The sequence below is a fragment of the Petaurus breviceps genome, unplaced genomic scaffold (genome assembly GCF_028583685.1).
Source record: "Petaurus breviceps papuanus isolate PSGF00001 unplaced genomic scaffold, PetGlider_PUasm1.0 90977, whole genome shotgun sequence".
Classification (NCBI taxonomy): Eukaryota; Metazoa; Chordata; class Mammalia; order Diprotodontia; family Petauridae; genus Petaurus; species Petaurus breviceps.
In genome coordinates, this window is record NW_027187391.1 from 17,601,325 (window position 1) to 17,625,485 (window position 24,161).

Consider the following 24,161-nt stretch of genomic DNA (forward strand, 5'->3'; position numbering starts at 1 on the left):
AAATTCATTATTCTTTCTCCTATATCCCAATATATTACACAAAATAGTGAAATTATGATTTTACCTCAATAACAAATTTTGCTGAAAATTTAAAACTATTTTTTTTCTGAGTTATAAAAATGGGCACTGATTTGTAAGCCTGGGACCTAATAAATGCCAGTTAAAATGTTTTTCAGCTTTCTTTCTATATCCTGTTTGGTTTGGGGTCTTATGGGATTATGTGTTGGAAGGAATTTATTAAACATTTCAACTACAACTGTTGCCTCAGACAGTATTTTGGCATTTGGTAATTTCTTTGATAACTTGGACTTAAAAAAAATGAAATAAGGAAGAAGGATCGCTGGCCTACTGCCCTGGAAATTCTTCCTAGTGGCCCTGGATTCATAGACATTTTCTCTACCAGCTTTCTAGAGAGTCCAATCTTGTAACTACCTGAAAAAAAAACATTTTTCAAACCTATTACAGGATGTAATTTTGCAAGTTGTGAAACAGTTTTATGCCTGTAAATTAAGCTCTGAGTTTCAAAAGAAAATGACAGAAGAGCCATTTGACACTTCAATCAGTCACATCTAACCCAAACCACCTATAATAATCTAAGCAGAAGAATTGGCTGTGTCATTTTTTTTAGAACTTCTGAGAACTGACAATTATGGACACCATCTTCCTTGAGATTAGATGGTGAGTTGCACTAAATGGGATAATTAAAGTACTTGTGGTGCTATCACTATAAAAACTCACCTTGTTTTTGAATTCTTGACAGGGTGAAGGATTTCCATTTCCCATCATTATGGTTTTGGTTGCTGATAACAGAAGCAATGCCTGAACCCAGATCATAGCTGACTTTTATGTGTCCATCAGTGAGTTCTACACTCATAAAATCTTTCTGTTTAGAATGCCAAAAACACCAGTGATTAGACAAACACACAATAAAAAGATGGGTTTTTGCTTTTAGTGAGGAATTTGTGACAGTTATGGTTTCTTTTCTGAAATTCTATGCTACATTAGAAAAGAAGTTCTTATGGAGTAGGATGTACCCATTTGTAGGTGTGAAATATAGTTTCTAATGATGTAAAATGCTATGTGAAGCTATTGCGATAGGTCTTTTTTGAAAGAAAAGCCTAATCTTAGCATAAATGAGGCACTTTGAAAAGAATACCAAGTAAGGCATTAGGTTATCATTTAGTATCCTAGAAGAATAATTGTGCATGTGGGTATCTTGAGAGGTATGTGAATAATTGAACAGACATCTAGCTTGGAATACTGGCTTGGCTTTGATGAGATTCCAACCAGGGAACTCTTTAGTCTGTTACATTCTTATTGTAAAGGAGCAGGTCATGATTTGGAAAATCACATTAAGTTTATGTTTGGATTTATAGCTACTAAAGCAAAGTAAATTCTTTTTATTAGTAGCATTATCCATGACTGGGTGCTACATAACAAATCTATTCTCCTTTACTTGTCTTATTTTATACTAATTGCAATGACCCATGACATTTGTGGGCTGTGTAGTGCAACCAGTGTGTGTGTGTGTGTGTGTGTGATTTTTTTTTTACCAAGTCTCGCGTGGCAAGATACATCAGGAGAGCACTTGAAGAAAAGGTCCTGAATTTGAACATGACTGTAGAGATATTGGGGTACCAGCGTATGGGGCGGCTGACCAAAGCATAGCCTTCTCCATCAAACTGGATAGTACCCTCACTGTCTTCTACCTGCGGACTAGAAAGGGGAAAAAAAAATCTATCAGTCAAGATATTCACTGTGTTAATGCAATGTACACTGACTGTGAACTCTTGGAGGCCAGGGACCATGTATCATATATTCCATATATAAGTACCTAATATGGTGCTTCCCACTTAATAGACATTCAGTAAGATTTTTTGAATAAATGAATAATATACCTTGTAAATATTATGTAAAATGGTCCTGATTCAAAGGAGAAGTTACACATATGGAATGGGATAGAAGAAGGAAGGAAGGAAAGAAAGGAACTAGGAAGAAAGGAAACCAACAAGGTATTCAGAGAATAGGAGTGGTAATAAGCAAAAACATTACTACATATCTACAGGGTTCACAGTACTGTCCCAGTGACTTTGGTGACTGTGTATAAACTTATCAATGTGGGTACTTCCTCTATGGAAAGAGATTATAATCAGTCTTCTTATCCTGTGCAATTCTTGCCTGTGTTTTTTTTTTCCTCCACAAATCCTCCATGGAGGATTGATATGAAACATTGGAAGTCTTCTCTTAGTTAAATGAATACTTTGACAATACCAGTACAGTGCTCAGATTGTCCATCAGTTATCTTTTTCTCTCTTGTTACTTTTGCCTAACATCCTTTTTTAGTCACAAGTGTCCTTGATATCTTTTATATTAATTTTCAGTTGCTGTGGTAATGTTTGGAGAACTGCAAGTATCTACCATCAATCAATTTATTAATAAGTATTTACTAAGTGCCTACTCCAGTGGGGGCATTGAATTAGGTTAGAAAGAATGAAACAATTTCTACTCAGAAGGGACTTATATTTGAATGCATGAGACAAGGACATATATAAATATATACAGAATAAGTGCAAATACATATAAAAGTAGTTGAATACAAGGTGGTTTGATAGGGAGGTCAGTAGGAGATGAAGGGATCAGGAAAGGCTTCCCATGAGCCCAAGATGTGTTTTGAAGGAGGTAAGTGATTCAATGAGTCAAAAGTGAAGGGGCAATGTTTTCTCAGAATGGGAGACAGCTGGTGCAAAGGCAAAGCAATGGGAGATGGAACGCCCATGTGGAAGCAACAGAGAGATGACCAGATTGGCCAGATGACAGAATGTGGAAAGGACGTGATGTTCAGTGAGGTTAGAAAAATTGATTAGGGCAAGGTTATGAAGGACTACAAAAGCTAAACAGAGGAGTCTGTTTCTGACTTTAGAAACAATAGGAAGTCACTATAATTGTTTTAGTAGGGGATTGACAGTCAGATATCTGCTTAATGAAAATAATTTTGGCAGCAGTGTGAAGGATGGATTGAAGTGGGGAGAGATTTGAGGCAGGGAGACCAATTTAGGAAATCACTACAATAATCAAGGTAAGAGAGGATGAGGGCTTGATCTAAGGTGATAGATATTTAAGTAGAAAGAAAGGATTAGATGTGAGATAGTATGGAGGTAAATATGGCAAGTTTGGTAACAGATTGGATACGAGAGATGAGGGAGAAATCAAAGGTTAACACCCACTGAGGAAAATCTGAGAGACTGGAAGAATGGTGGAATGTTTTACAGAAACAGGGAAGTTTGGGAAAAGGTTTAGGTTTGGGTGGAAAGATAATGAGTTCTATATGAACAAACTGAGATTGAAATATCTCTGGGACATCCAGCTTGAAATGCCCAGTAAACAATTGAGGAGGTGAGCCTGAAGCTCAGGGGAGATGGTGAGAATGGTTAAATAGATCTGGGGCGTGTTGTTAAGGAGATGATAATTAAAACCATGGGTAGAGAATTTAGGAAGAGAAGAGAGGGGGGATGAGAACAGAGCCAAGTTAGTGGTCATGTACCAAAAAGAGGAGCATGGGGAGTGATGAGACAAACAGGGGGAAATGATGAGAGAAGCCATGTCTTGAAAATCCAGAGAAGAAGAGAAAATACCCAGGAGAAGACATCAAAAAGGAGGAGGACTGAAAAAAGACTGTCAAATTTGACAAACATTGAGGACACAGAGAAAAGCAGAACAGTTCCTTTTCTTGAAGAGCTCATATTCCAAGAGGGAGACACAGCACATCGAGGAGAATTTGATTATAAGTCACATGAAAAAGTCCAGTGGTCATTAGGTATATCAGCAACTTTTGAAAGCATCATTTTCATGAAATCAAAATGGTGTCTATTGCTGATCCATTTAACAGTGCCAAGGACTTTGACATTTACAAGTTTCTTTTCTGGCTTTTCAGTAGCTGTGGCTACTGAAAAGACAAAGGGCTGTAGAATCTACAGAGGTAGTGACCTAGTTTGCGTTTTTGAATGATGACTGCAGAGACAAGCTTGGAAAGGTGGATATAAAGAAAATTTGACTGCAAGACATCTGTCTTTCCATTACCCTTTGAGTTATCTGAAATTGTGATTCTTCCAAGAATCGTGTTCCATGATTCACAGCCTTAAAATATCAGAAAAATAATGGTTTAAAAAATCTTTTGAGAAAATGAGCAGTTTGGGATCATTGAAGGTGCTTAGGCAATTTCCCAACATGAGATCTAGGTCTATCTCCTCCTACTTTTCAGTTCTTGTCTGAGTTCATCTTCTATATTTATGTATATATACACACTTTGGATTTCATTGCCACAGGCATTTCCTGGTGAGCAAGCTCTGTCTATCAATGCAGATAAATACCTGTTCTGCAACTTATAGTCTTGGAGAACTCTTGGGATACAAAGATGTTATTTGCCCAGGGTCACATAACCAGTATCTTAAAACTAGCTCTAAGGTAGCACAGCAAGTAAGAGCATCGGCTCCAATGTCGGGATGACCTGGGGGTTCAAATCTGGGCTCAGACACTTAGCACTCACCCAGAAACACCTGGCCGTGTAACCTTGAGCAAGTTACTTAACCCCAATTGCTTTAAAAAAAAAACTAGCTCTTTCTAACTCCAAGTCTGGCTCTCTATCCACTATGCCAGGCCATTTTTTCCCCCTACTGTGGGTTACTGGCCAATCTTTCTTGAAACTCAAAAATCCATCTACAACCAGTGCCTCCATTTCTTTTCCTCTTATTTTCTTCTTAACGCACTATGATATGGCTTTCAACTTCCTCACTCACTTGAAACTGATCTCTTTAAATCAATAATCCTTAATTGTCATATTTAATGACCTTTCTAAATTCTCATTAGACACTGCTGACCATCCTCTCCTCTTGGAAGTACTCTTCTCTCTGGGTTTTTGTGACATTACTCTCTCCTGATTGTCCTTCTCATTGTCTGACCATTCTGTCCTTTGCTGATTCACTATCCATATTCCATGTAGTAACTGGGATTATAGCCAAGGCTCTGACACAATCCATCTTCTCTTTTTCTCTCTATGCTCTCTTACTTGGGGACCTCATTAGTTCTCATGAGTTCAATTAGCAGCAGATGATTCCCAGATCTCTCTTTCTCTCTCTCTCTTTGTATACACACACTTATAGACATAGGCACACATACATATACATATATACATACATGTATATATGTATGTATGTGTCTATATCTGTCTGTCTATCATTTTTTCTTCCTAGTCTCTTTCCTGAATTACAGCCCTACATCACCCTCAAATTGCATGTCCTATTTTAGGCTCTCAAACTTAAAATGACAAAAAAATAACACTTATTTCTTTCCTTCCAAACTGACCACTTTTCTGAATTTCTTTATTGATGTTACCACCATCCTCCCAGGCACCCAAGCTCATGATTTGGGTGTCATCTTTGAATCCTCATTTTCACTGATATATATCCAATAAATTTTCAAGTCTAGTTGATTCCACCTCACTAATGTTTCTCACATCGGTCCCCTCTTCTTCACTCCCATAACCACCACATCATCACTCAAGTGTAGGCCCTCATCACCTCTTTCTAGGATTATTGCAAAAACCTTTTAAATGGTCACTGCTTTATGTCTCTCCCTACTCCAAATCATCCTCTACTCAGGTGACAAAATTGTTTTCAAAAAGCATAGGTCCAAACACAGAACTAAATAAAATCTAGTGGTTTCCTATAATCTCTAGGATCAAATATAAGACTCTCTTTTCAGCATTTAAAACTCTTTACAATTTGACTCTTTCTATCTTTCCAGTCCATTTACATTTTACTCACCTCCACAGATGACTAAATTAGCAACATTGACCTTGACGTTCCTCATACATGACCCTCCCGTTTCCTGTCTCTATGTCTTTGTACTGGACTATCCCCATTAGCTGAATGTTCTCCATCCTCATCTCTGCCTCCTGGATTCTCTTTCATGAGACAGCTAAAATCCCATCTTCTGCAGGAGTCCTTTCAGGATACATCTAGTTGCTAGTGTCTTTTCCTTTTGAAATTACCTTCCATTTACTCTGCATAGATTTTGCATGTATTTAGTTATTTTCTTATTTGCTTCCACTATTAGAATGAGGGCTCCTTGAGGAGGCAATTAAGTTATTAAATCTAATAAGCTCATTTATTTAAAAAAATAAGTTCATACACCCCAGGTTAAGATTCAAGTTATAGATCTTTCATGTACTTAGTTATTTTCTTATTTGTTTCCACAGTTAGAATTAACCTTCCTAGAGGAGGTTATTAAATTATTAAGTCTAATAACCTCACTCAGAAAGTAAGTTCACATACTCCAGGTTAAGACGCCCTGTCTGTTCCCTGAAGATACTGACCTACTGTGACATTGACACCAAAAGGACAAAGTTGTGGGTCTTGTTGGGAAAGGTGTATATACAAAATGGACAGCATGAATTTCTTCTACAAAACTATGGATCAGCAACACTACTGCATAGACTTTGTTCATGCACACTCAACCTGTAATGGAGAGAGTACTGGTTTAGGAGTCAAAAGACCTGGGTATTGGCTTTGTCAATTATGTGAAATGGGCAAGTGGATCTGGTATAACCAGGCTTCAGTTTGCTAGTTTGTAAAATTTAGGGGGTGGATTAGATGATGTTGGTCAACAGCCCTTCCAGGTCTAAATCCTCTGACTCTATAACTCATGAAGGAGCTGAGGAGGGACTCAAAGAGTAATACTCATCTACAAGAGGCAATTTTGGCATGTTGCACCTGTACAGAGAGATTTGGATCAACTAATTTTACCTGATGTATGAGATTGCTTTGGATCAACTACAGTTTAGTCCAATTTAAACTGACGACCTTAGAATTAAGAGAAAATAATTGCAAGCTCTATAATATATTTTACTGTAGCATTTCACCATCTAGCTTTCAATTAAGAATTGTTTATCCTCAGAATATTTTAAATGGATTTTTATTTTAGGTTTATAGCTCTAGCTGCCTTATAGTTAACACTCACTAACCAGCAGCCTGATTTTTAAAGTTTTCTTATTTATTTTGAACATATTTTCAAGGAAAATGACTACTATTTTGTAAGATTAATGAGCTCTCTCTCTCTCTCCCTCTCTCTTTTTTGCTTTTTGGAGGGGGAAGGTAGAGCAATTGGGGTTAAGTGACTTGCTCAAGGTTACACAGCTAGTTTTTGTGTTGTATCTGAAGTCAAATTTGAACTTAGGTCCTCCTGACTCCAGGGCTGATGCTCTATTCACTGTGCCATGTAGCTGCCCCAAAGAGCTATATCTCTAAGCCTTAACTTTCCCTTGTTTCCTTCTTGGGCCTTGATTTTACATCTAGTTGCTGTAGCTTAATCTTATTACTTATGAATAGTAACACTCTCCTATTTTTAGCTCTAATGCAATGGGAATAGCTGCCTGTGAATTGTAAATATATGGAAGACTTTCATATTTTTTTCAAAACTATGCTAAAGGCATATTACAATACTTAGGCATTCCTTTTATTTTAATCTTAATGTCCAATTAAATGAAGGTGTAGGGAAGATACTAAGCAGTATAATTTAGAAAGTCTTGCCTCCTGTAACCTTATTCTGACATGCTGGGAGAGAAGTGTCATGTTTTGCCTGCAAATGCTAAGTAGAGTTAGTGGATTAGCACAGGTAGTAGATTATGGGAACACAGGTCATGGCAATATGTATGTGTACTTCAGACTGGAAATAACAGTCAAGATTTACTGATTGCTTCCTAATTTTAAAAATTTCTGTATCATCAATTTTAATATTCATCAACTCTTCTACTACTTAGTTTCTACTGATTGTTATATTCTAGGAAGGAAACCTTTGACTATTTAATATATATATTTAAATTAAGTGATTTCTAATAAATAATATTAGCATTAATGCAACCAATTAGGTTTGCTTTCTATTAACAGTAGAGAAACAGTGCAACCAATTGTATTTGCTTTGCAACTACTTCTATTTGATTAATTGAATTTTAATGAGTAAAAACATCATAATTTTTCAGTGATTCCTTCATAGATGATCAGTCTAGAACTTTAATGGATCTTAAAACCAACTTCATTTTAGACATGAAGAAAATAAGGAGAAGAAAGGCAAAATGACTGAACCAAAGTCATACTGGGATTAAGTGGCAGAGACCAGATTTGAACTTGGGTTATCTGCCTCCGAATCAGGCACTTTATCTAATGTATCACATTATCTTTTAGCCATCAGGGTTCTCTATTTGTTCATTCATTCCCATATATTCTTACTTTTATGTGTCGTAGTTATTGTAAAGTTATTGTAAAATTTTGTTGTTGTTGATTCTGCTTTTTTTCCACTTTGCATTATTTCATAGTCTGTCTAATATTTCTTTACATTTCTTATATTTGTTGATCTACATTGCATTATTGCATTCAGTTATATTAGTGCATAATAACCTATTCTACCATCCCCCCTCATTTGGGATATTTTACTTTCTTTAGCTTTCTAGTTGTTGTTTTTAAGTACAAAAAATGCTGCTATGAAAATCTTTGAAAAGATAGTTCTTTTATATTGTTGCTGTTATTACACTTTTAGGGTGGGTGTGTATACACACATACATATATATTACATGATAAGTATATATAATAAATTTACTTTTTTATATGTGCTGATAATTAATCCTCATTATTACCTCTATCCCTCCACTGAACAACAACAAATCCACAACAAAACTTTCATCATAAATATGAATAGTCCAGCACAACAATTTCCTACATTGACCATTTCTAAAAATCTCTCTCTCTGCATTTTAAATTCATCACCTCTCTGGCAGGAGGCGAGTGGTATATTTAATAGTCAGTCTTTGGGACTGGTAGTTGATCATTGCATTGATTGAAGTTTAGAGTATTTTTTCAACAAAAGAATTATTAGATCATTGAGTAAAATTGTTTTTGCAATTTAAATATTCTTCCAGATTGCTCTACAAAAGACTGTAAAAGTTTGTGATTCCATCAGCAAAGAATGAGTGTTCTCCATAGACCAGTCCTAACTCTTCAGTCTTCTTACGCTTTATTTTTCTCCATACACTCTACATTCTATCAACACTGCCTTATTCGTAGTACTTGGAAGTGACACTCATTATCCCAATTCTGTGTCTTGCACTGTGTGCCTCAGGCCTGGAATGCTCTACCACTTCTCCTATGCCTCTTGGTTTTCTACAACCCTTCAAGACTCTACCTAAAACCCACTATTTCAGAAAGCCTTTTCTGGTTCCTTCCCATTCCCCCAGCTCTGAGCTCCTGGTGTTTTCACCTGGGAGTTTCTTCGATCTACTCTGTATATATATTTCTAGTTTATTTGTTGTTTTCCCCATTTGAAAATGAGTTCCTTCAGGGCAGGGACTAGGTTTTTGCCTTGCTTTGTAACCCAGCATGGAGCACAATGTTTAGCACATATTAAGCGATTAATAAATTTGCTAATCTGACTTAACCTGACACAACACTGAATTTCATTACTTTTAATTATTTTTGTTAATTTGATGGGATTAAGACAGAACCTCAAAGTTGCTTTTATTTGTATCTCTTGATTATTAGTGAGGTTAAACCTCATTATCAATGACTTCTGTTGATTAATAATAATCTCTTGAAAGTTGTCATTTGATACTTTGATAATTTCTTCATTGTGGATTTAGTGTTAGCTTTGTGTGTGTGTGTGTGTATATATATAGATAGATATACATATATATATATATTTGCTTTTTGGAGAGCAATTGGGGTTAAGTGACTTGCCCAAGATCACACGACTAGTAAGTGTTAAGAGTCTGAGGTCGCATTTGAACTCAGGTCCTCCTGACTCCAGGGCCAGTACTCTATTCAATGTGCCACCTAGCCGCCCCAGCTTTGTATATTTATAACCGTTCTTATATATATGTGATATATAAAGATTAATCTGTTGTATATTTCTGTGTCCATTAATATTTTTCCTAAGCTATTATTTTTTCTTTCTTTACATTTTTCATAGTACAGAAACTGTTTTTAATATAACCAGTATATCTTGTTCTTAATACTTTCTTAATTTCTTCAAGAGAAAAATAATCACATCTCTACTCCAACCAAGATAAATTCATTATTTGTCTTTGTTCCATCTTTTTTTATAGCTTATTTTTTTCATGTTTTGTCTCCTATCCAGCAGGAATTCACAGAAGTATTGATATAAAAGGGGAACCTACATATTATGTGCCAGATACTGGGTTAAATGTTTTATAAATATTATCTTGTTTGATGGGAATCTGAATCAAGCTTTTGCCCTCTTGAACTGGGTCGGGAGAACACGTTAGATTTTCAGTCTGAGGACTTATACCTCTGAAAATAGGAAATGCTACAAATCAAGGTTTGGTTTATTTATTTATTTATTTTTGACAAGACAAAACACTAGACAAGAAGATATTAATATTGCTGATTAAATTTAAAAGTGTGTCAAGAGTGTCCACTCCTCCCTTACCTCCATGATTGTTAGACCTTTACCAGCACACCCCTAATCTAAATCGATTTGCCAGGTTAGTAAACAATTTTCCCATTTTTTTCATATGATTTCAGTGATAAAATGAAGTCTCAAGTTCATCTATTAATTAGGGGATCTGTTCTCTATTTTTATTTTCTATTTTTTGGGGGGAGGGAGTCTGGGACCTTTGATTTCACTGAGGTAGAGAACTCCTAATGGAAAAAAAAAAGAAATTTACATGATAACTTTACCATAAAAATAAAAGGAATGGCAAGTTGTACATAATAGATTTACAATTTCATGTGCAAAAAAAAAAGAAAGAAAAAAGGAAAAAAAAACTCCTTTACCAAAGCAAATCTAATACTGCTCAGCAATTTATAGTCTTAGATAGTGGCTTGTGGAACTGAGAGGTTAAATGACTTATGTCTGTGGTTATGCACATGCCAGAGGCACTGAGATCAGGATCAAGGAGAGATTAAGAAGTCATGGTCCCTGCCCTCAGGGAGTTTACATCTAGGTGAATGTCCTTGGTTTATTTTTCAGCTTTTTAAAAAAATACTTTAGTTCAACATGTGGGCGTTTTTATACTTTGTTCACGGCTCTAGATCCTGAATCTATCTTTTCCTTCTCAAATAACTTCTCCTTTAGTTTCTCTTCCTTCCAAATCCTTTATACTCACCTCCCTTATCTACTTGTGCATACTAAATACTAGACCAGAGTGCTCCACTCTTTATGGTGAATAGAACAGAAGCTTTGTGATCACATTATGCCTTATCTATAATAACAGAACACTTTCAGACTCAAACTGAGATCATTAGGACATAGAGGACTAGAAGAAGAGAGGTCAAACTATCACTAACCTGACTGTGCATCCTTTACAGTCACCTTCTATATCTCGGAAATTCCACAACCCTATGGGCTTGCTGTCGAAGTATGTTTCACCCATACATCCAGTGAAGGTAATGACTCGTACAGCATCAGCCTTCTGCACATAGGAAACAAAACATTTGTTAGAATTGAGCTCAAACTGTGCTTAAAAATAAACTTGGGCCATAATTTTTTGGTCAGATTCATCAATGGCCTATTTACAAAATAGAGTGACCAAGCCACTGATAGTTTGGAATTTCTAATCCTTCATGTCTTTGTAGACCCAGGGGCTAAAATTTAGCCTGTCAGTGGTAGGTGCTTAGGAGACATTTGTTGAATTGATTCTCTAGGTAAAAAGATTATGTTGATCAGTAAGAATTAAAGTAGGAATACTTCATGAGGAAGACTCATCTTCATGGGTTCCAATTTGTACTAGACACGTACTAGGTGTGTGACCCTGGACAAGTATTTTTGTTGTTGTTGTTTTTTGGAGGGAGGAAGGTAAAGCGATTGGGGTTAAGTGACTTGCCCAAGGTCACACAACTAGTTTTTTTTGTCTGTGTGTTAAGTGTTTGAGGCTGGATTTGAACTCAGGTCTTCCTGACTCCAGGGCCGGCACTATTCACTGCGCCACCTAGCCGCTCCCCTGGACAAGTATTTAACCCTGTTTGCCTCAGTTCTTCATCTATAGAATGAGCTGGAGAAAGAAATGGCAAACCACTCTAGTACCAGTGCCAAGAAAACCCCAAATGGGATCACGAAGAATCTGAAATGACTAAACAGCAGCAACACTTCATGCAGTCATTTTCCCCACCACAAGCAGAGGTTTACCCCAAATATACAGAAGCTGATTTTCCAACACAGTGGTTTAGCTTTGCTTTTTGCTTCTTCTCCTTTCTGTGCTTCTCCCAAGGGGTTTATTTAGACACTTATGAGTAGCTCCAATAAACATTCCAAGAGGCTAGTACTTAAAATGATTGGCCTTAATGAGTTTTTTTAGATTATCTGTTAATTCCCTTTGTCCCTCTTTTCTCTGGGTCCCCAGGGAAGCTGACTGCAAGAGAGAGCTACTTTGCTACTAGGTATGTCTCTTGGGACAAAAACAGCTTATGTGAGGGTGGAGAATGGATTACCAGTGTCCTAAAGTGTGCATTTCTAGTTAACAAGGCTGACTCCCTCATGTGGCATGTGGAATTAGTATTCTTATTTTGTAGTCCTACCTCATATATAAAATAAAATAAATAAACCTGTTTTGTAACCTCCTTCTCTCTAAAGGTCAGGATTGGGTCCTCATGGGAACCAGAAAAGGCTTTCTTTGCAACTGTCAGATTAAAATGTGGGGTCACCATGGCTTTTCAATCTTCCTGATGAATCTTCTCCCTGGATATTTCCTACAAGCTCAGGATTAATCCCTTCTATTCATCTGTGCTCTTCTGCCTCACCCACAGGTCTTTTCACAAACACCTCATTTCATTTCAACAACATGAACCCCTTTAAAATTCAGGCACTTGGTAATGCACAAGTACCTGGTACAGAGCAATTATGAATATTAAGAGCATTACCTTGTAAGAAGGAGGAAAAGATCAACTTAAAATTTTTCAGAGACAGATCATGATTTGAAAGCTTATGGTGCCTGGGATATTTCCCAAGGTAGTCATAAATCTTTTAATTAGTACTGAGTATGAACTTCATATCACTTCATATCTACGTGAGAATTGTCATAAAGGGATATTTAAAATGAGGTTGCTTTAAAAAAAACCCACATCTTAGAAGACTGACATGAAAAGAGATAAAAGAAGAATGTCAAGAAATTTGCATCAAATTACAAGGAAAAACAATTGCCATAGCATAGATAGATACCTCCCTTTTTTTTTGGGGGGGGGAGGAAGCAATCCATGAAGATATGGTATTTAGCTAGAAAAACTATTGTTCCAATCAGAGTCATGCTTTCGTGAAAAGAAAAGGAAGGAAAAAAACCCACCAAAACCAGTGAAGTTGAATTCTGACATTCTTTAGATGGTTTTTAAAATATGTCTTTTCCCTAAACTAGTTAATAGAAATTCTCCAGTTTATAAAGATTAAATGAAGGAAACCCTTTTACCTTTAATTTTCCAGTTAAGCCACCAACAAAGAGCATTGCATTTGCATCCACATCTAGAATGGTATAGCCCGGGGGAGAGATTGAATTGTATGTGCTTGGTATGATGCTGGCTTTGGGACCATCCAGTGCTCTAACAGAAATAGTTCCATTCCTCCCAGTTCTTCAGGAGCAAAGGGAAAGAAAGCAGACAAAATAATATACATGTTTTCCTGACACATTTCAGGAAATAAATATACAAAATAGAGAGATATTTGGCAAGCTCATATCCCAATACCTGAAATATAAGCACTTCAGGGTTCTTAGCTTTCAAATACTCCTTATTCCCTCAAATCTGAATTTAAAACCAAGAATCTGATCTTCTTTGGATGTTATGATTACACATAACAAGCAGGGAACACAATCATCATAGTGTTCTCAACTCAGGGCCTGCTGGTGACTAATGACAAATGATAACAGCAGTAATTAGTTGATGGATTTGTCATTTGTCAAATGAAAGCTATTTTCTAGCTGCTTTACATTCTATTTGAAAGCTTCTTGATGTACTGTTCCTTTTGTTCATGCTAATGGGTCCTGGTTTCTACCATTTCCTTGTGCATCTTCTTTCATTTCCTGTAGTAAGTATAGCTTGAAAGACACTGCATACACAGCAGCCATTTCCCAAATTTCTTGATTATATCTTGTTTTTAAGTATACTGAAATAGGATTTCAGAAAATGAAAGTTTCATTCACTGGAACATGCAAACTCAATGGGTGACCTTAGTTTTTTTCTTTTAACATACACCTATATCTATTACTCTATCTATACCTATGCTTAGGTACATGTACATATATAAACATGCACATACATATAAACATACAAACATATTCACACATGTATGCATATGTATATGTACATGTATACACAGTTATATTAATATATACATATATGCATGTCTATGTAATACATGTACATACACATATATAAATATATACATGCATATGCTTTTCAAGAATCCATATTTTCCTCACTGTTCCCCCATTACTAGATATTATAACCTATCTAAATCTTAATAGAAGGTCTTCATGTACTGTTGTGGTCAAAACATTTATCTGATAAACAATGTTCTGGAGATAAGCCTTTTCAATTTTAGCTAGAGTTCCTTGAATGAAAGAGGTCTATGCTCATACTTTTACATGGCCAGTTATTTCTGGGTGTGGTGCTAAGTGTCTGAGCCCAGATTTGATCCCCAGGTCATCCCAACACTGGGGCTGGTGCTCTTACTCGCTGTGTTACCTGGCCGCCCCCATGCTCACACTTTTCTACCTTGGAAGGATCTTAAAGAGCTTTCCCTATGCTCACATATCATTAAATACCCCAGGGGGTCATATTCATGGCACAGCAAGCACTAAAGTGGACTTTACAGGAAATCACCTAAACTTGTATATCCTATAATATAGAGGTATGTTTTCTTGGATTTTACACAGATTTTTCAAATAAATAAATAAATTTTATATATCCCAATATATCTAGCAACATTTATTATGAAACTGATAGTAATCTAGGTGTTAATTTAATGATGGTTTCAAAATGTTGTCAAATTCAATGATGATGGTCTTTATTATTGTAGTTGATTACCTTGATGCTTCAATTCGGTACCAGTAGGAGTCATCAATGGTCAAATCTGGGTATTCAACTCGTCCAACTCCAGAGCCAACATCCCAGAGGAAGCTCACTTTCCCCTTTCTCATTTCTATGGCCAGAAAATCAGTCTAAGGTAGACAAGCATAATAGGAAAAGTAATTTTGTGTGAAGTACTTGTATAAAGTAGTATGATGGTATCCTTTGGGACTATTGACAAGGGCTACACATATACATGGAACAATGAGGAATCCTTAGATAATGTAACTCAGGTGACATCAGCTATATTTTTATGTATTTTTCTGATAACATTTTGCTGCTGATAACCTTTAAACTGCTCTGTGCAGGGGTTATATATATGGTAAGGGAGGCCTACTTGCTTACATGTTGACAGCAGGCGGGGTAGCAGGGAGGAAGTCTGAGCCTGTTATTTCATTGTAAGGAATCTCCTCATCCACTCCCCGTCCCCAGTTTTCTATATTAATGAACTTTGGTAATGTTTCAGCAACTTGAAGTCTTAGAGAATTTCACGGAAGCACTGAGAATCTAAGTGGCTAGTGCAGGGTCGGACATGTAGACTCGGATCCAGGCCTCCTTGACTTAAGGCCAGAGCTCTTCCCGCTGTGCCATTCTGTCTCTTGACATTGATCATATTGGCAGAAATAAGATGAATAAGAGAGGAGCAGTATTAAGGTCTTCAATATTTTAAAGACTAAGTTACCCGAGGCTTTTGGTAGTCTATACAGTGAAGATATTAGCTCTCATGTGGGAGAATTTTTCACGTCAGGAGTTGGGGCAAAATGGCAGTACAGGAACTCAAAAAAATATTTTGGCTTAAACCAGGAGATTTGGTTCATGTCATTCCTTGGCTGATGAAAGTTCTGATTTAAACCTGAAGATCTTTGAATAAGAGAAATGGAACAAAGAGATCATACTGAACTCTCAGTTTTAGCTCAATTGGGCAGTCCAATGTTGACCAAGTTTTTGACATTGATAGAAGCATTGGACAAATGTTGGAGATATCACTAGGAAAGATTTCATTACCATAAAATGAGTAACCACAAATATTGTCCATTTTAATTTCAGTTTACTGGTTGGCTGGTTGTTGTCCTTCATTCCTTCATTCTTGAAGAGGACTAAAATGACATCACTTTGTCAGAGCCAAGTTATAGCGTACCTGATTGTGGCTGATCAGAACAACACGAGCTCAGAATGCTCTCCCACAGGTCAGGCACAAATAGTCCATGTGAACATTTGGGCATCTCACATTTCTTTTGAACTACTTCAATTCTGCTTTGCTCATAGAACACAGCACCTTCTTTGATGTGGATATGTCGTGCTAGGCAGTCCTCTGCCAACATCTCCCATGTCCCACAATCATTTCCAAAGCCAGACAACTCATGCTAGGCAAGTGTTCGCATGCTGGCCAGAAAAAGCAATATAACAACACTCTCATGGTTGCTCCTTTTACTATGGGATAGGTTAAAGAGCATTGGACATGGTATCAAAAGACTTGGCTCTGAGACATGTCTCTGAATGCTTCATCTCCCTGGACTTGTTTCTTCTTAATCAGAAGGGAAATAGTAACACTTTTACTACTTATCTCAGGGTTCTTGTGGCAATATTTGCAACCCCCAAAGCCCTAGAGAAAATATAGTTATTATTAATCTTCTGCTGAGGCATCATGGTGTAGTGAATAGAGTTGACCTTGGGGCCAGGAAAATCTAGGTTCAAGTCCTGTCTCTGACACATGGTAGCTGTGTGATCCTAGACATGATATCATTAACCTTTCGGCACCCCCTAGGCAACTCTCTAAGACTCTACATTGTAGGGAATAGGTGCTGACTTGCATTGAGAGAAGGAATTCCCATATCTAGATGTGCCCTATACCAAAGAACGCATATTCCCACTCTCTATTATTATTGCTACTATTTGTCCTCATTTTAAAACAGTTGGAACCAAAATTGTTCCACAAACTTATATAGGAGAAATGTTACTATGTTAACTCATTGAAGTCAAAGGATCTAAATACTATACACAACAATTTTCTGCCTCATACTTGCACTACTCTAACTTGATTTGGCATTTCAAATCTTTGGTAGGCATGTTTATTTCTGTTTTCACATGGGGTGGGGAGGGTGAGTGGAAATAGAGAATTTTTATTGCCATGTTATTGGCTTCTTGATATCTAATCCCCACTTCCCTTATAAAAATAAACCACTGGCTACGCATAAATATGGTGTATGAATTTAACTCAATCAACCGAAAGGGAAAAGGTGCAAATCAGACTTACAAACTTGGCACTGCCAAGATAAAAAAGGAGATTATCGGCAACAGCTGTCTTCACGTTGACAATGATGTTATTGTAGCTTCCTTTCTTGATTTCTGGCCTGTATGTTCGAATGCAGTCACCTCCAGAAGACACAGAGACTTTGATCTTCAAGAAAAACAAGATACAAAGAACTGAGACTAAACCTCTTAGAAAGTTTGAAGTAGATTCCAAACAACCACAAAGGAGTCATTGTTTTTTTCTTTGAAGCATTTTTCCTATCATGAAATAATAATATTAAGTACCCCCGTGCATATTACATTCATTAATGAGAACACTGAGGTGTTTTTCCCACACAGATTTGGGCAAAAAGCTTTCCATAATTCCAAGTCTTTTAAGCTGGACATTATTGTTTTTGTGTAACAGGCAAATGACATAATCCTTTATATTCACCTGCCTTTCTTCTACCCTTGTTCAATCACCACCAACCAGGAAGAAAAATAATTAATAGTTTCTAATTCACCAATTTCTAAATTGCAGTAGTTTTGGGTTCCTTTTAATATGTTCTTGGTTATGGCAAAATTGTCTGACAAGTCACTTTTGAAAGGTATTTTTGAAACAAAGATAAATATTTCTTTTTAAAAATTTTAAGATGACATCTCAAGATTTAAAATTCATGGAATTTTGAATTATTTGAAATCAAGTAATAAGTCACTTTTTGTGAATTTAAAAAGGAAAATTGCCCTCTCCTCTCCCCTGTATTATTAAAATTGAAAATAACTGAATAGATTTTGTTCTAGATGTTTCAATAATAAGTATATTAATCTTTGTGTTAGGAACATTGAAACTTTCAGAGCAAAATGTCCCCTTTTCATTAAGTTGCCAAGAAATGAAAGTGAAACTGAACTACCCTCTTTGTAAATACCTTTAAGGAATCATTTCCAGGTGTAATCACTAATGTAATTAGCAACTTCTATTGCTAAAGATAAAAAGATTTCTTTTGATCAATAGTGTTCAGGTGACTGTAGGAGTACCAAGAAAGAAGATCCCATGGGAAGAGTGAAAAATGTTCCTATTAGTTTTCAATTACATTCAAATAGCATTCTAACTTCAGCCACAGGGAAAACTATGGAGTAGTCAGTTCAGTACTTAGATAAATAGACAAAATCATGATGAAATTATGGATAATTTTGGGGTAAGAGGGTAAGTCATCTTTTAGATTTTGTGAAACATTCCTTCATCTAACTATCCTAAATCAGGGGAGATTACACAGGTTAAACAAAAACCAAATGCAAACAAAAATGGCCAAAATGTTTTACTGCTACTCTGGCAGACCAACACACAAACCAAAATCTAGGATTTGCAAACTATAAGTTCTGGAAAGATTCCATGTTATTTTTATTACATATTATATATTATTATTATAAATAATCATATGTTATTATATTTGTATGTACTATTATATATAATCATAGAGTGAAGTCAAGTTATCTCAAGAACAATGGAATGATGACAGTGTAAATACAGATGAAACCCCATTCCTAAAAGCCCACTGGCATAGAACTCTCTCCTATTGGTGATCGCTGAAGAATTCTCTTCTTTCCTGTTCTTACCAACTCTGTCCTGCCCTTTATCCAGACAGAGGACATGTATTTCTACCAGTGAAGAGAAAGTCTCAAACCAATAAACTTTGGAATTGGGTTTACACAGATGATTCCAATGAGGAAGAAAAGGGAATACTTCCTAAAAGTACTGATACAGCCATCTCATTGACAACTGAATTTAAAACACACACACACATGTGGGACATGGAAGCAAGGGAAGGTAACTGAATGATATGGTCCTTTAAGAATAGTGTCAGGAATGGTCAATCTAAGAATTAAATGCAAGGAAAGTACCAAAGTTTGTTTTTGTTTTTGTTTTTTGCTTTTTGGAGGGCAATTGGGGTTAAATGACTTGCCCAAAGTTACATGGCTAGTAATTGTGTCAAGAGTCTGAGGCTGGATTTGAACTCAGGTCCTCCTGACTCCAGGGCCAATGCTCTAGTCACTGAGCCACCTAGCCACCCCTAAAGTTTTTTTTTTTAATTATGATTCAGGACAAAAGAAATGTTAAGGAAGAGATAGGACTATTGCTTAATAAGGTGACTGGAAAATGGTAATGGATGACAGAAGTGTCAAACTATTCAATTCCTATTATATTTTTGTTTTCAGTACAAAGGGGAATAATTTTAGAGTGGGAAGGAGAGAACAAAAATGATTAATGGATTAATGATTAATTAATTATTAATCCATTCTTTCCCATTTAATAACCACCAGTCAGCTACCATGTAACATAGCTACCAAGCTGGTATTCCTAAAGCACAGATCACACCTCTGCCCTGCTCAATAAACCCCAGTGGCTCCCCAAGGTCTCTAGGTTTAACCTGTATTTGTTGGGCATTTAAATCCCTTCACAATCTGACTCCAATCTACCTTCTGAAATAAGTGCACCCATACTCTTTCCACCCCAAGCTCCCTATGTTTCATCCAAACTTGCTTCACTGCTGCTCTCCTTATACAATATCTTATCTCTTGCTTCTTTGTCTTTTCACAGGCTGTCCACCATGTCTGGAATGCTCTCCCTTCTTCATCTCTGCTGCATAGAACTCCCCAGTTCCCTTCAAATTACTCCCTCTTTGAGGATGCCTTTTCTGATTTCCCCAGTTAGTAGTATTATCTCCCTTAAGATTATTTTTCAATTACATTGGACATTAAAAAAAATGTACTTATCTGGTATACATTAACCCCCTGTAGAAGGTAAGCTCTTTGAATGCAAGGACCTGTTCACATTTATCTTTGTGTGTTTTTTTTCTGTGCCTGGCACAGTGTCTGCCATCTAATGAGCTCAGCCTCGCTGAACCGCATTGAATTATAGTGAACTGTGCTAGGATAGAGTTAGAAATACAAACATGAAACAAGACAGAACTTTTTCTCTCAAAGATCTTATAACACAGAATGGGGATGAAACAGATACAAATGTCACTACAGAATGATACTCTACATTTAACAGAATAGCTGCGTTGAGTATATGAGATCCCAAAATAAAGAGATCACTTAAAGTCAGCAGCACTAGGGGACCTGAGAAGACTTCGTGGAAGAGACAGTACCTGAGCCAGATCTTTCAGGAAGAGAAACATTTCTATAAATGAAGATGTAGAGGAAGAAATTTCCAGAAATGAGGAGGCAGCATGCACAAAGGCAAAGAGATAGAGACAGGGAAAGCAAGACTGAGGAAGAGCAAAGAATCTTATTTGGCAGAAACATACAAAGTGTGAAGAGGAGTAATTGTATGTGACAGAAAAGTAAGTTGGATACAGATCATAAAAGGATTTGCATGCCAGATTAAGGAACTTATATTTTATTCAATAGGCAGTGGGAAGTTACTGTAGATTTTAAAGCAGGGAAGTGACATGTTTTTTGAGTAGGAATATCCAAGTCTCCTTCTGTACCAAGACTTCCAACATCAGTTTCTTTTCTTTCCTTTTTTTTTTCTCCTTTGGTGGGTACAAGGTGCTTGGCCTTGTTTTTTGTCATAGTCATAATCAGTAAACATTCATTAAATACCTACAAGGTGTCATGTAGTATAGAAAGTGTTGAGGATACAAGTACTTAAAGATAAAGACAGGCCTTGCCCTCAAGGAGCTTAAAATTTAATAGGGGAAGAAGCTGAAAAGGGTGGGGAATGTGGTGGAGAAGTCAAAGAGGTTTCAGAGTAGTGTAGCCAGGTGTGAAATGAGATGTTCTGAGCTGAGATACCCCTCTTAAGTGAAGATTTTGGAGTTCATGACTCTATTTTGAAATAGAGGGGCAGAGGATTTCCATCGTTGAACCAGAGGTGGAGTACTAAGGCTGATGAGATCTTACAGGATGATGAGGTTTTTCTAATAATCTATTAATCATGCCTGGAACTAGTACATACACACACATATGTAATTGTTTCAAGTCAAGTCCAAAAACATTTATTAAGTGCTTATTAATGTGCTAGGTCCTGTGCTAAATGCTGGACATACAAATATAAGAAGAAAGACAATTCTTGCCCTCGAGGAACTTAGAATCTAGTTAGGGTAGACAACACATAAAATAAAGCTGAGATGTGTGTTTGTGGGTACCCACATAGGGGAAAGTCCAGATAGTTAGGAATGCAATCTGGAGAGGAATGAAGGTATAGCTGGTCTGAGTATTTTCCTTAAAATGAAGGTCCTGGGAGGAACCACCTAATCAGAAGTAGAGGTCACAGGCTGGAAGGTACTTCCAGTGTGAGAGGTTGAGGGGTGGAAGCAGTGTGAAGGACAGACTGGAAAGGGGAGAAATGGAAGCAGGATGACTAGTGAGGAGGTCACTACAGTAGTTCAAGTAAGAGGTAGAGGCACAAAACTAGAGTGGTAACATTGGGGAAAAGAAGGCTATTGTGAGAAATACTGAGAGGTTGGAATAAATAGGATTTTCAACTGAATACATGTGATTATATCTGCTCCCTTAAATATTATTAGCATAAATTATTAGTAGTATAATTTTTAGGTTAAATCTACAACTCCTGATCACTAGTCCTAAATGTGGAAGGAGTGCCCAAGCTCTGTATCCAAGGCTTGACTCCTTCCTAATCAGAGGCTAGTTCCATAATGAACACACAGAGCTGTGGTTGTTGTGTGTGATTTGTCCTTCGTTCTTAAAGAGGACTGTGACATCAGGAAGACAACGACATGACTTGCAATTGAATTGGATTTGAGTGAAGGAGGACTGTGCAAGGTCACCAGCCTCACTTTCTCCTCGAGAGCCATCTGGGTCCAGTGGCCAGACATTGATCGGGACGAGTGCAGATGGCCTGGGAACACACATAGCAAACAGCAAAGAAACCTATTTATCCAAATTGATAGCAAAACAGAGAAACTATGTATTAGAGGATATATACCAGATAATGCATATTAAATGAGCTGTTCCACTGAGAATGAGAAAACTAAGATCAACCAAGGGAGAGAGTCTTAGTTCTCACCCAAGGGGCAACTCCTTGAAGTCTCTAGTGTAGTAAGCCAGGGGGGATAAGGGGATGGTAGACACTGCCAGTTCCTCTTGTGTCCTCTTGTCTCTTCCCAGAGCCTTTTTCTCCCTTCATGGACCTAAAGAGAGGTTTGATTCATCCATCTTCTCTCTCAAAGTAGGAAACTCAAAGGACCTGAATCACTCTTTACTCTCTTATCAACTCCAAATCTCACATAAGTATGAGCATTGAGTGATCAATCTCCACCAAGGAGGATAGTCCTCTGACTCTTTGAGTCAAAGGTTACAGTGAATCTAAACAAGGCACAATATCCTTGTAAATGAGATGGAGCCTAGATTGTTGTAAATTTGGTTGGGTTTGAAAGTGATTGACTGAGCAAACTAAAAAAGGATGATTGATGTTGTCAACCTGTAATGTCATAGGACTTTGTCCTTGCTCCTGTTTTGTGTAACATTTTTATCACTTACTTTAATGAAGATGTATATGGCATGCTTATTAAATCTTTAGGTGACATGAGGCTGGGAGGAATAGTAATAGCCAAAGACTTTGAAAGAGTGTGGCATAGAGGAAAGAGCACAGGAGTTGGAGTCAGATGATAAAATCCCATTACAGTATTAATTAGCTGTGTGACCATGGACACCTTATCTCTATCACCTCTATTTTCTCTTTATGATACAGGGTAGGTTGGTCTCTTTTTGTTATTATTGGAGTGATTTGCCATTTCCTTCTCCAGATCATTTTACAGATAAGGAAACTGAGGCAAGCAGGGTTAATTGACTAGCTCAGGGTCACATAGCTATTAAGTGTCAGAAACTACAAACTCAGATCTTCCTGACTCCAGACCCAGAGCTCTATCTACTGCATTACCTAGCTGCCCCATAATATATCCTAGATATATTAGATATCCTAGGATAGGTCTATTCTGTATGGCATTTGTGAATTTTACTTTTGATGGGGCTCTCTCTAGAACAAATTCTCTATAAATGAAGTTTTCTTCCTTCTGCCTCCCTTTATCTTCTCTCCTCTCTCTTTTTCTTCTTCCTTCCTCTTCCTTTCCTTCTTTATTCCTCCCTCTTCCCTCTCTTCTTCCTTTTATCTCTCTCTCTCTCTTTCTCGCTCTTATTCCGAAAGTTCTATTCTAAAAGTTGTAGGTAATTTTACTGTAATTCTTTGGTAAATCTTCTAAAACAAAACCTTCAATCATTAGGAAACTACAAGGCATTTCTCATAACTGTGCTATTTACCAGTTAATCATCATGAACTCAATTAGACGTTACTGAAGATGCCATAAGTACATCTATTGGATTTCTACTGTAATTTGCCATTAGTAACTAGATCATTTATTTTAAAAGATTATCAGACACTCCATAAGAAAATCAACAAACCAAGAGAACACCACTCTAAGATTCATCTCTAGCACTTTTTCTGGGCCAAACAAATATATTAGAGCCAGGTCATTTAATACATTTAATATCTAAATAATCAAAACATCATCTTCAATTAGGACAAATTCTCTTTGGAGCTGAATGTACTTTCTAATCTTTTGAAATAAAAATAATATTTGGCATGTCTCTTTTTCCTGAAATTTGAAATGCTATATAAACATACATGCATATGCATGAATGTAAATTTAGACATTATATATGTGTATGTATACAACTTTTACAGGTATAAACAGAATAAATACACAACAAATGCAAGGTAAGTTGGGGCAGGAGATTAGAAACTGCGTTGTTTAGGAAAAGTAGAATATAGGATGTCTTGATTGAAATGAATAT

General features: G+C 36.7%; 1 protein-coding gene across 1 annotated transcript in view; it reads right to left on the bottom strand.

Annotated features, from left to right (window-relative positions):
* LAMA2 (laminin subunit alpha 2) overlaps positions 1 to 24,161 on the bottom strand; it is an 831,335-nt gene that overhangs the window by 62,979 nt on the left and 744,195 nt on the right. The window contains exons 45-50 of the mRNA XM_069077437.1: positions 17,371 to 17,514; positions 15,075 to 15,208; positions 13,460 to 13,619; positions 11,352 to 11,476; positions 1,554 to 1,716; positions 739 to 883 (exon numbers count right to left, since the gene is read on the bottom strand). Of these exons, the coding sequence (XP_068933538.1) occupies positions 739 to 883; positions 1,554 to 1,716; positions 11,352 to 11,476; positions 13,460 to 13,619; positions 15,075 to 15,208; positions 17,371 to 17,514 (871 nt within the window). The remainder of the gene's footprint in view (positions 1 to 738; positions 884 to 1,553; positions 1,717 to 11,351; positions 11,477 to 13,459; positions 13,620 to 15,074; positions 15,209 to 17,370; positions 17,515 to 24,161) is intronic.